The sequence below is a fragment of the Dufourea novaeangliae genome, unplaced genomic scaffold (assembly GCF_001272555.1).
Source record: "Dufourea novaeangliae isolate 0120121106 unplaced genomic scaffold, ASM127255v1 scaffold98, whole genome shotgun sequence".
Taxonomy (NCBI): Eukaryota; Metazoa; Arthropoda; class Insecta; order Hymenoptera; family Halictidae; genus Dufourea; species Dufourea novaeangliae.
In genome coordinates, this window is record NW_015373981.1 from 267,972 (window position 1) to 280,996 (window position 13,025).

The 13,025-nt window shown below is 37.2% G+C and overlaps 2 protein-coding genes across 2 annotated transcripts in view; both read right to left on the minus strand.

Annotated features, from left to right (window-relative positions):
• Positions 1–6,163, minus strand: part of LOC107187118 (V-type proton ATPase 116 kDa subunit a) — a 189,621-nt gene extending 183,458 nt beyond the window's left edge. Inside the window, exons 1-2 of the mRNA XM_015575125.1 lie at positions 5,807–6,163; positions 3,932–4,237 (exon numbers count right to left, since the gene is read on the minus strand). Of these exons, the coding sequence (XP_015430611.1) occupies positions 3,932–4,237; positions 5,807–5,923 (423 nt within the window). The 5' untranslated portion in view covers positions 5,924–6,163. The remainder of the gene's footprint in view (positions 1–3,931; positions 4,238–5,806) is intronic.
• A 2,874-nt stretch (positions 6,164–9,037) lies between these two features.
• On the minus strand, positions 9,038–10,498 carry LOC107187115. Its single transcript, XM_015575123.1, has one exon. The coding sequence runs from the start codon at positions 10,496–10,498 to the stop codon at positions 9,038–9,040; it is 1,461 nt and encodes a 486-aa protein (XP_015430609.1).
• Between the last annotated feature and the right edge of the window lie 2,527 nt (positions 10,499–13,025).

Genomic DNA, 13,025 nt, shown 5'->3' on the forward strand with positions numbered 1-13,025 from the left:
GCATATGCATTTTGTTGATTTGATGTCGGTGAGCATGGATAATATGCATGTACATACAACACATCGTCTTTTCTTTTTGTCCTGTAAATAATGTCACAAGTGTTCCGTCCTCAATATGGACTTTCTTTACTCACGGTATATTAATTTCTTTGGGCGGCTAAAATGCTTCTTTCAAAATCTGGGAAATTCCTAACAACCCCTTTTGAAATAATCGGACAATAATGTATTCGGCGCGCGTATAATTGCACCTAATTCAAAGTCCCTTTACGTTAAAATGGTTTCTAAGAATTCAATACCGTCCTACTTTCCGGTAATAAAGACATTTCCAAATTATGTGTTACAATGAGCCACCGTGCAGTCTCGTTATTGCCTCCATTTACGATAGGGTTGCCCGCGTTGCGGTCAGATACGTCTCACCCTAAGTACCTGCTCATATACGCGCGTCATGGTCATATTCGGTAGTAGTACTATTATTCCAATTGCGGTTCACACTATGTGTATACTTCTTTTCAGACATAGAAAAGTAAAGGACTACTAACATCACATGTGCGTGGACCTACTGCAACGGTTCTCAGAAACGCGAAATATATCATTAATACAAAAATCGAATTTTGAAAATGCTTCTCAAATTAATATCTTCGAAGCTGTTATTTTACTGACATATTACAAAGTGAAATTATACAATAATTAAAAATAAAAACTAAAACGGTCGCATCGGGATACGAACAGGCTCTTCATCATGAACGAGCGTGTGAGAGAAATCATTCTGCTCTCGGCGTCGGTCCTTTACTTTTCTATATCTGAAAAGAAGTACATATGCACATAGTTTAAACCGCAATTGGAATAATAGTACTACTACCGAATATGACAATGAAGCGTTTCTGAAATTAATATCTTCCAAGCTTTCATTTTACTGTACGTAACATATTAATGTGATGGATTTTTCTTCCAATGTTTTCATATGTATGTACTGCAATAGTTAGAATGATGGTAACATCTAATTGTAAGAATAATTTGTCAATAGTATATATAAGAGAATATGTATTTGTGTAATATAAAATTTAAATATTAAAGAGTAATAAATACATCTCCCATTTTTGTAAAATGCTTCTTAAATTAATATTTTTGAACCTTTTATTTTACTGGCAAATTACAAACTAAAATTACACAATAATTAAGAATAAAAAGTAAAAGCGTCGCATCGGGATTCGAACGGGGTTATGGACGGGGTCCCTCGTCATGAGGGCGTTAGAGAATTCATGCTGCTCTCGACTCTCGGCGTTTAGATTGCTTGGGATACGGGATTTTGACCTGGCTTGGGCCACTCGGCCGTCGCGTCGTAAACGCGTGACGTAGACTTTTACCGAGAACACCCGAAGCAGAGCGCACACGGACAGAGGTAGAAAACGCTTGTGTTGGTGAGTCGCCGAGTAGGACGTAGTGGGGGCAGAGCTCACGGACAGGCTAGAATATGCTTGTGTAAAATACCCACGGGAGGCATGGAGAGGGTAAGCGCTCGCGCGGTTTACCCACGATTCTGGCATCACTGTCCGGAACCGTTTTGACTGCGGAGTTGACGAACACTGGTACCACCGAGTAGGACCACGGGAGCAGTGACCGGCGCCTTCCACCGTACAAGACTCCCAACGGAGGTAGTACTAGGAGACACCCTGAACAGCTGAAAGCTGTCCTCCAGGCATGGTTCCAGGGGAGCCGGAAATTTTTGCTGGGACATCTTCAGGACCCGAGGACTCTCCGAAAAGGTGGCGTTCCTGAAGACCGGCGAATACTCAAGAGGTGACTCGCGATGGGGCTCGCGGGAAACGAAACAGTAGAAGGGGGAAAGGGGTACCGCCGTACGTTACAGCCGATTGCCGAAACCGCGAGAATTCATTGGATTTCGAGCTGCGCGTGCGGGATATCTAAGTTTGTAAGATTTTTCGTGAACGTGCAAACGTGTGGGTGAGCTGGGCGAACCAACTCTAGCGGACTCATGTCGAGAGGAATATTGTAGCGGTAAACCCTCCATTTCCATCTCGGGTGAAATCTATACTTTAATTGCGGAAAAGTCATAGCGAACTTACATCGGGTGGTCTCCCACTTTCTGTGAGAGGCTGCGGATTCGCGGACGCGAGCGCGAGTAGCGGGCGGGCGTACTTTTCCGCGATTCCTCATCCTACTCGCGAACCCCGACGGTATTGTGAACTAGTCGGCAACCTTCACCCTCACGTGGCCTCCACCCGAATAAGATCGCGGAAGGCACCGGAAGTCTTACCCGGTGCCAGCACTCGGGGAGTGTCTGGCGTCCAAAAAGTGGAGGAGGGCGTAGTTGCGGAGGCCGAGAGAGGGGCTTCGTACGAGGCGGACCACGGTCACGCGGCGAACCGGGGTTCGTTACAAAATTTCGCGTAACAGGGTGTAGTCGGATAAAAGCGTCAAAAGTACCTTTACACCAAATTGGACTGGCGATGTACCAATCGATAGTTTATCAAGAAATAATTTGTATTAACTTTCAACCCACTGTCTCTACCAGGCGGATAATAACAGGAAAAAACTGGATTATCTGTTTTTACTCTACTTTCTCTATTCAATCACATGTAAAAATTCTGGAAAAATCTAATATATTGTAGTTACTGAAGCACATGTTACACAATTTTTTCTGATTTTTCGAATGGTCCATCACTAGTCGAATTGGGGGGAAAGACACCTTTGAACCCTTCATCCAGCTATACCCTTTAACACCAGTAAATATATTTATTTATCACTAGGTTTACGGACATTTCTTATACTCCTATCTGTACGAACACGCGTCAACGAAACCGCACATTTTGTTTAAAAACCAACTTATTTTTTTTAATACTCAATTTACGATAGCATCAAATTGTCGCGTATCTGTAGAGATGCGTATACTGCATAGAGAGTTTCGATATTAGAAGGCATTCGAAATGCGTCAAAATGACGCGTCCCGTGAACCTAGTGTTATATTCAGTATTGTTGCTGTTATTGAAAAATAAAAAGTGAAATTCTATAATAGTCACTTGATAGTTTTGTTTTGTTCAATAATTAACTGCTGAAAAAATGTAATTTGTTATTACAATTTAAACCAATTTCACTTATTAATTCAAGACCGTTCATCCTAGTAACCATGAAAAATATAATAAAATTAGTCATAATTCTTATTATGACTAATTCTTATTATGTATACTAAGAATTAAACTGATTAATATAATTTCCAAAAAAACCGATACCTATTTTAATGTTTAAACTGAGTATTATCCCTTTGCGGACTAGTACTCTTTCGATTTTGATTACTGGCAGACCGAGCATATTTTTTATATGCCGTTGTAGCGGCTGCATTTAACCTAAGAAGAAACATCGCGAGGTTGCTGTAGCGGCGACATTCGTACGCAAAGGGTTAAATATGGAAGAATTTTAAATAATATTTTTCAAATCATCAACGCAGTAGTGCATTCTACAATAAATTTAATTCTTCATAGTAAAAAAGAGACATTTATATTCTTATATAAATTTTAAACAATTAAGAATTAAGAAACTTCATTTAAATGAATGAGTATGTTTAAAATCATGAAAACGAAATGGTTATACATTTTATGTATTTGCAAACGTCTTAGATTATAATAAAATATATTAGAAATCGAACCTTGATATTTCAATTGCTTAAAGCGTTTTGTGACATCGTTGAGCTGGAGAAATTTGTATGTTTCAGTTTGTTCTCACATTTTTAGTATGTTCTCAACATTATACAAGAATACCATATTTTTACTTCATATACATAGTAATAGAAAAATTATTTATAATATATATTATTAGACATAGTGTATCATAGCATTATAGTTACAATAAAAACAGTTTTAAACGGTCAATTTTTATACTATATTCTAAAAACAACATTTAAAACAATCATCCTTACCTCTTCGAAGAAGACTTGAGTTTTCCTAAGTATATGTTTTAATTCAGTCAATTCCAAGAAATTCCGTTTAAGAGCTTCAGCATTTTGATTAACCTCTCGTAACTCATTTTCCAGTTTTTCAAATGTTGCTTCAAGATCTATCATTTCTCGAGGTTGAGGAGCTTCTGGATTTTCTCCAGTATCTAGCATAGGAATACCATCTTTTTTAATCTCTTTTTCCAAATACCGCAATTTACGTTCCATTTCATCACAACGGCGCACTTCATTGACAAATTTTCGTTGAAAAGCATTGACATCAGGATTGAGCTACATGTGAAATTAATAAATATTATTACTATTATGTAAACATATTTAAACTTAAAATCAAATGATAAAACTAAAAATAGAAACAGAAAACATAATATGTTAAAAGCAATTAAAATTCGCTGGTATTGTTCGTTTAATGAAAATGAGCCCAAACATGACATTACTCTAACTATTCTTAAAATACCCAAAGATTTTTTTCTTTTAAAAAGATTTTTTCAGAAACCAAGCATACTTTAAACTACACATAACTTAAAGTATGAATGAGATCACACTTGAATCAATAAAATATCATGAATATATGCCTAATGAAGATTGAAGAAAAGACATAGAAATGTAATCCATTTTAAGCCATAAAAATATAATTTTAGGTACAAATGAAACCTGAATTTATTTATAAGTAATTATATACTAGTTGTCAAATTTGTCAATATACACATGAAGTAAAAAATTATACACGTAAATTAAGTATTACATTTGGATTTTAAATTTAATTACCATATGATTAACGCAAAGGAAACACAGGTCATCAAGAATTAAATTCATACTTACAAATTTTGTAAAGATAATGTATATTGACAAACATTCAAGAATTAATTAAAAGATATGAGGGTAATTTGTCTTATTAGAGGCATTGTATAATTTATATTATTATTTATACTTTAATGATCATTTGACTCTAATGTTGGTTGCAATTTAACTAAAGTATAATGTACATATACTTTTAATATGCTAAGAGAATTAAAAATTTTTGAAATTTTAACTTTATCTAACAGATAACATTAACATCCAAGTAATTGTTTTTGTTCTGATACCAGTAAAGAAACTGTTTTTTTATTTTTAATATATTGATAACCTAGTAAATTTTATAAAACAATTATTAGAATGGTAATAATAACCTGAATGTTTTGGTTTAATTCAGTTACTTTATTACATTTAGAGCATGAATATATATTTTAATTTTAGAAATTTTGTTCTTTTTTAGACCTGCAATGGGCAGAATTCCCTAAAGAAAAAGGCGTGTCTTGACAAGTCACAAGACAACCATTATGGTTTATACATTTCCAATATTTTTTTGACAGTAACATTTGATATAATGATTTGAAATAACATATGACATATATATTTTAGACTTAAAGAATATTACTTCTTTTCATGGAAGTATAATTGATAAAGCACTTCACATTATCCAAAAAAAGTCTAATTATAGTCATAACGTTCTTACCTTTGAAAGAAATAAAATTAAAAATATTTGACTGTCTCATTACACTCAACATGAATAATTTGTCTTTCAAATTAACAGATCCAATCCGTTAAATAATTATAATTTCATAAATAACCAATGCTTTATTTTTCTCACATTTAAAGAAGCTTAATGACAAGAAATAAAGAACAGTTCCTCGAACAGTAACAATAATTAAGAAATATATTATGAGGTAATGTATACATTCTAAATGTTGCATTAACTCAAAACTCGAATACTTTCTTTCGAATATACATACAATACACAAAATATCTAATAAGCAATATAACAAAAACTATACATAACAAATATTATACTATGGAACTCACATCTCGAAATTGTACCAGTCCAAGCTCGCCGAGCTCTGAGACACAGGCATAAGCTGCTTCACTTTGCAAAAAGAGTTGACACAAGGTCATCTCTTCGCTCCGAAAAAGCGATCCCATATTTGATTTTTACAAAGTCGTAACGATATTTACATTCAATAAATTGGAATTACTAAAATGACCCAGCTCTTTCGAGTAAAAGTAAAATTGTTTAAGATAGAAAAAAAGCAGAAATATACCAATAATTCACTGATTCTACACGACTTTCTTCTGACAACTGCTTATCAGAGAAACCAATCTTGTGATTCCTTCTATACGACAAATACAGACGATACAGAGACTAATAATCAATGAACCACAATGAAGTAAGTAGTCACGAGGTAAGATGGCCATAAACCATAAATTTATGGTATGTACATTTATTCCAGATGTGTTGTTAACGCCCAATAGAACCACTAGCGCCAGTTTACTGTGGAATACCGGCCTTAATACAGAAACACCTTCTGCCACAGCAGACTCTAGTACTAGCCATGCTGAAGCACAACAGCCGACTCTATTAGCCATGCTGAAGGTAAAAATGGCAACAACGCGAGAGTTCGGCTTCAATATACCCAATCCAACCTACATATCAGCCTCCCAAGCTTCTCGCTTTCACCAGCCTCCCGGCTACTCAGTCTCTCTCTACCGGCCTCTCAGTTTCCCGCCTATCCTTCAAATGTTTAGATTATTGTAATCCTCCGAATGTAAGAAACAGTACAATAGTCCAGGTAAATTTTATTTATTTATATTAACTCTACATATCATTTGTTTATGTACAGCACATTTATTTAATAAAATCTATAGCCTTTTTGGAAATTTTGTTTTACATATATTTTTGTTTATAATTTTCATATGTTTATTAATAATGCTACGGCGTTGCTGTGTTCCCGATTGTAAGGGAAATTATGATAGTACTTTAAAAGATAGTAATTCTATATCTGTATTCCCCAAAAATGAGGAGTTGCGGAAAAAATAGATACCAACAAAAATTGGACACCAACAAAATATTCTGCATTTTGCAGAAAGTGATATTCAAAGGTACCTAAATATTCTATCACGCAATGGTGTACTGGAGAATGTTTTGTTGAGATGTCCAAGACTTATAGCGAATGCAGTACCATCCATTTTCCCCAATTTCCCTTTTTTGTAAAACATGTGCTACCACCAAGAAAAGATACTGTAGAGCGAGATCAAGAAATCATTGAAAGGAATGAAAATTTAGTCCAAGAATTTACTAATTCATGTTTAATTAGTAATTTCTCAGATTTAATAAATAATCATGAAGAAAAGTTTGTATTTTCAAACTGTTGGACTACTAAAATAACAAATTCAAAAATTTATTTTTGTATGCTCGTATGTAATGATAATTCTGACTTTTTGATTCTAAATTCACAGATTGTGTTTAGTGACAATATGAAATTACAAGTTTTTCAAGAAAGCAATGAAGTTTCATTCAATGATTTAAAATGGGTACTGCCTATTGATAAGAAATTATCTAGGAGGTCTCAGCTTGAAAATTTATTAAGTAGATATAAAGTATTACAGAGTCCACATTCTACCACTGACATATGTCTTATTGAATAACATCTTGAGAAATCTCTAAAACTTAATAAGGCAGATATTATTGCAGAATCAATTGAATGTGCTTATACTAAAAATCTTGAAGTAGTAATAGATCAAATAAGGCAAATAAAAAATAAAAAAATAGATATAACTCTTGCACCATTATTATGGCTGTTTTGTTATATTGCCAATCGTCGGCTGCATACAATTGCTTGTCCAATTGTGTTGTAGATTCCATTAAAATTTACATATCCGGTTATGGGTCTCATTCTGTTGCTAAAAAATTAAATTGCAATATATGTCGATTATTAATTGTGGAGGATAAAGGTAAAACTGTAGGCGATGTATATTTTGATCCCTTATAAAGAGGGAGCCTTTCTGTTCCCACTGAAGAAGTCATAACCTTATTTATTCATATGTATGCAATAATGGAAGCCATAATAAATGACAGCAATTTGGAAACTCAATTTTTGCAATCTGAAAATCAAACATATTTTATTTAAATTAACATATATTAGTATTCAATCAGATATACATTATTTACCATTTTCAGATACATACATTTGTGGTCAAAGTTACCACAGTATTTTGTTTAAATCATTGTCCATTTTTTCGAATGTTTTATTAAATGATTATGTGAAAACTGCAAGTAATAAACTGTTCTCTAACACGAGTTCATATTTAACTGCATAATTGTTCCTTTGTGTACCGTACGCGACGCGGTTGCTCAACTTAGTTGCTGAACTCTTCCGCGTATCTAAAACGTCGGGTTATTGATGTTTGAGTGTATTGAAAAGTGGACTGTATAAATATATTTATTAAACAATCAACTAGTCTGAACTATGGTTGTGAGTTACAGTATAACAAATTTGGTACAAGAATCTCTATGATTATCGGAGTTAATGTTTACTTGTTGACGGACCGTGTTGTTCTGCTTAGCAAACTAACAAACTAAAAAGTCTTTCGGTGTACGTGGCGCTGGTGGTGTGTTGACGCGTAGGTGGGAAGCGCAGTGAATATTTTCATTGGCTAATACAAGCTAGAAGCCCTATGACTGGTGGAAAGTCCTTTTCTATTGTACTCGACGGCAAGGTAACGTCGGTCCGCGCGGAGACTGGACTTCCGTCGCGTGTAATATTCGCCCACATGGCGAACACTCTTTGCCTGACTTGAGGCATAAAGGGTCATAAAGCAATTAAAGAAAGCCCGAATTTCGCAGTATGGAAATTAATGAAAAAGTCACGTAGCAAATCCTACTCTTGGTCTTAGCAGCTGCTAGAAAACCCCATAACGGTAAAATGACCATAACGGTATTTCTAAAAACTGTATACGCGACGCGACACGCCGGCCACCTTGAACAGCTACGTTCAACATTCACGGAGTTTACAAATCAGATATGTGTTTAAACTAGACATCCTATGAAATAGATGCTGTAATAATTCCAGTATGTGTGTGAATTCTGTGTGTATGTGTGTGTGTATGTATGAAAGTGTACTTATTAAAAAATTTTATATACATTATGATACACTAACAGAAAATACTTCAAACTTAATAACAAAATATGATAAATATTGACCGACTACGTTATGTACATCTATCATCGAAAAATTTACATCTACGTATGCTATGATATCACACGAGTGAGAAATTACTCGAATCGTTATCCTGAATAGGAAGAGGCGCTAGTTTCTTCACGCAGCGCTTGTAGACCCCTTGAGCAGTTCGTACTGTTACGACACGAACGATGTGGTCCTCCCCTGGATGTACATTGACGATTCGTCCCAATTTCCACTGCAACGGTGGCACGTTGTCCTCCTGGACAATTACCATAGCTCCCTCCTTGTAACGTGCAGTATCTCCGCGATGCCATTTGTTTCTGGTGTGCAGTTGATGCAAATAATCACGATGCCACCTGGACCAAAAATGCTGTCTGACCTTCTCAATGTGTTGCCACAAAGAAAGGCGATTAGTAGCCACATCTCGAAAATCACCCTCTGACAGAGTCGACAGCGAGTCCCCAATAAGGAAATGGCTTGGAGTGAGGGCAATTAGGTCGTTTGGATCCGAGGAAAGTGGGATAAGAGGTCGAGAATTGAGAATCGCCTCAATTTGAATAATAAATGTATTGAATTGTTCATAGGTGAACAATCCGTTTCCAACAGTTCTATACAAATGCTTTTTAAACGATCGTACAGCGGCTTCCCATAGGCCTCCAAAATGCGGTGACCGTGGTGGAATGAAATGCCACTGTACGTTTTCCTTATTGCAAAAGTCTTGAACCCTAGTGCGATATTCATCAGAAGATAAAAATGCCTTTAATTTAACTATCTCATTTCTGGCTCCTACAAAATTAGTTGCATTGTCCGTGTATATATGACTGGCTATACCTCTTCTCGCGAAGAAACGCTTTAATGCTCCTAAGCACGCCTCGGTAGTTAAATCAGTTGTTAACTCCAAATGAACTGCCTTTGTCACAAAACAAACAAAGACTGCAACGTACGCCTTTACTGCTGTACGGTTCCGAACTTTCTTCTCTTTAATTGAAAACGGACCACAATAGTCTATACCGACATTCTCAAAAGGACGAGTTGGTGTGACCCTCGCAGCAGGTAGGTCGCCCATCATGTAAGACGCTACCTTGGGACATGCTCGGTAGCAATGAATACATCTATGAATAATACGACGTGTACTATTCTTACCGTCAATAGGCCAATATCGTTGCTGAACTGCGTGTAACGTAGCCTGAGTACCAGCGTGCCATTGACGCAAATGCTCCCCTTCTATTATTAAATCTGTCAAATGATGCTTCCTTGGTAACAAAATCGGATATTTTTGATCAAAACTAATCGGAGCATGCTTTAACCTGCCACCGACTCTAAGTATTTCCTCCTTGTCTAAAAACGGATGTAAATTAATCAATTTGCTAGCCTTGTTAACTGATTTACCAAGTTTTAAATTTTGCATATCTGACGTGAATGCCTCTTTTTGCACTAATCTAATAATGGAAAGGTGAGCCGCTTGAATTTCTTCAGGTGTGAGACTACCGTGCCTTTTCGCACCCCCAACCCTTGCGTTACACACGAAGCATCGCATGTACGCAATGGCTGTATTCAATTTGTGCAGTGTCGAAAATCGAGAAAGAATAGAAGTGCAACTATGAGTCACGTATAAAGCTACTATCACGCGGTTCTCAGGTACCTCGATAGGAATGATATTACTTTTTGGCCACTCGCTCTCATTAAATTTGAGTCAAGACGGACCATTCAACCACATATGGTTTGCAATGAATTGTGACGGCGTTTGACCTCGAGAAATAAAATCCGCCGGATTGTCCTCACTTGCTACGTGAGCCCAATCCTTTGGATCAGTTAATGACTGTAATTCGCTAACCCTATTGGCCACGAAAGTTTTTAACTGATGTGGAGGTGTCGCTATCCAATGTAATGTAATGGTGGAGTCAGACCAAAATTTGACACGATCAAAATGCAAGTGCGACATTGCATTAGTCACCTCACAATATAGGTTTGCCAACAATTTGGCCGCACACAGCTCCAGTCGAGGAAGCGAGAGGGTCTTAACTGGCGCTACCCGCGATTTGGCGCACAAAAGAGACGCCTGATGTTTGCTATTGTTGTTACTTGATCTAATATAGATACAAGCCCCGTAGGCCGTCTCGCTTGCATCGCAGAAGCCATGCAATTGCAATTGCGTCGCTTGCTTCATGATCACATGTCGCGGAGTGGTAAAGGAACTGAGCAGGTATAATTCATTCTTGAAGTGTGACCACGGTAAATATACCTGCTGCGGAACGGTTTCGTCCCACCCTACGTTTGACTTCCACAGTTGCTGCATTAAAATTTTCGCTTGTACAATTATGGGACCTAATAATCCTAGCGGATCGAATAATTGAGCAATCTGCGACAACATCAGTCGTTTTGTCATACGCGTACTGTCCGATGAAGATTTCACGGAATATAATAGGTAATCCTCAGCAGGATTCCATACTACTCCCAACGTTTTCTTCGAATCAGTTGCTTCTAAACACAGCAGTTTCTGCTGAGTGACCGTATTTAATGTCTCAATAAGACCAATGTCGTTCGACATCCATTGACGCAGATGAAAACCGCCTAGCTGTGCGAGAGCTATTAGTTCATCTCGCAACTTTCGAGCGCTTTCAAAATCAGAGGTTCCCGTGAGCATATCATCAACATAAAAATCACGTTTGAAAATTTGTGATGCTAATGGAAATTTCCTCGATTCATCCTCCGCTATTTGTTTCAAGCATCGAACCGCCAAAAAGGGTGCAGAAGCTGTGCCGTACGTGACCGTATTTAATTTATAGGTCTTAATTGGCTGTTCTCGTGCTTCCCGCCACAGAATCTTTTGATACATTCTGTCTCGCGGGTCCATTTTAATTTGACGGAACATTTTTTCGATGTCCGCCGTTAGAACATACGTGTGAATTCTGAATCGAACTAAAATAGAAAATAAAGTGTCCTGAATTCTAGGACCGACCAACAAAGTTTCATTAAGAGAAACACCGGTTGAACTCTTCGCGGACGCGTCAAAAACCACCCGTGTCTTAGTAGTCTCGCTGGACTCTTTGATCACCGCGTGATGTGGAAGGTAGAACCCTTCGGTATGACAATCGTCACGCGTTTCGCTCATATGACCGAGATCTTCGTACTCTTTTAAAAAAACTGAATACTCTCGAAATAACTCCGGATTTTGCTGTAACTTCCGTTCTAATGAAAAGAACCGCTTTAACGCGGCATTTCGCGATTCGCCCAATAACCCTTTCTTTTCGTTGAACGGTAATCTTACAACGTATCTGCCATCGGAATCGCGAATCGTAGTGGCGGCAAAATTCATCTCGCATGCTGTTTCCTCAGCGGAAAGAAATTTTTTGTTGGGCAACTCTTCGATTTCCCAAAAACGCGTCAATTGCTTGTCTACATTTGTCGTGACATGACACGAACGAACGGACTGATTACGAGCGTTTTGAGTGACGTTGGTTTCTCCCGTCACTATCCACCCTAACTGCGTTTTCTGCAGTATAACCGAATCTTGACACAATTTTATTTGGCCGACGCTAAGTAACCGATAAAATAATGAAGTTCGGAGTAAAGCATCAACATCCGCGGGCTTATGGAACTCGGGATCTGCTAGCGATACGTTAGTCGGTATTGCAGGGCAATGCACCGGTAATCGAAGGTAAAACTATAAATGTTACCTCAGATTTAAATACACCTGATCTTGACTTTATGGTCGCTGATACAGAATATTCCGCGCGCGTATTTAATTGATTTAATCCCGCGAAATTTAAATCTATTTTGCGTTTGGGCAATTGCAGTTTTTCCGCTAGACGATGCGTAATAAAATGGGTTTGCGAACCTCCATCTAACAGTACGCGACAAAGGTGCTCGTTATTATACCTATCCACAAACTTTACCTGCGCGGTGCCAAGTAAGATCTCCGAATCATACGCTACGGTCAAAGTGTTACGTATAGGCTCTGAAATCGGTTTATTATTCGAAGGGTTTACCTGTGTGTTCGCAAAACTCTCCGGTTTTGAAGCAGCAAAATGAAGCATCGTGTGATGCTTACGACCGCACTTTCT

Bases quoted from the DNA above. Each gene is read 5' to 3' on its own strand.
- LOC107187115 (XM_015575123.1), bottom strand. From the start codon at position 10,498: ATGCGATGCTTCGTGTGTAACGCAAGGGTTGGGGGTGCGAAAAGGCAC.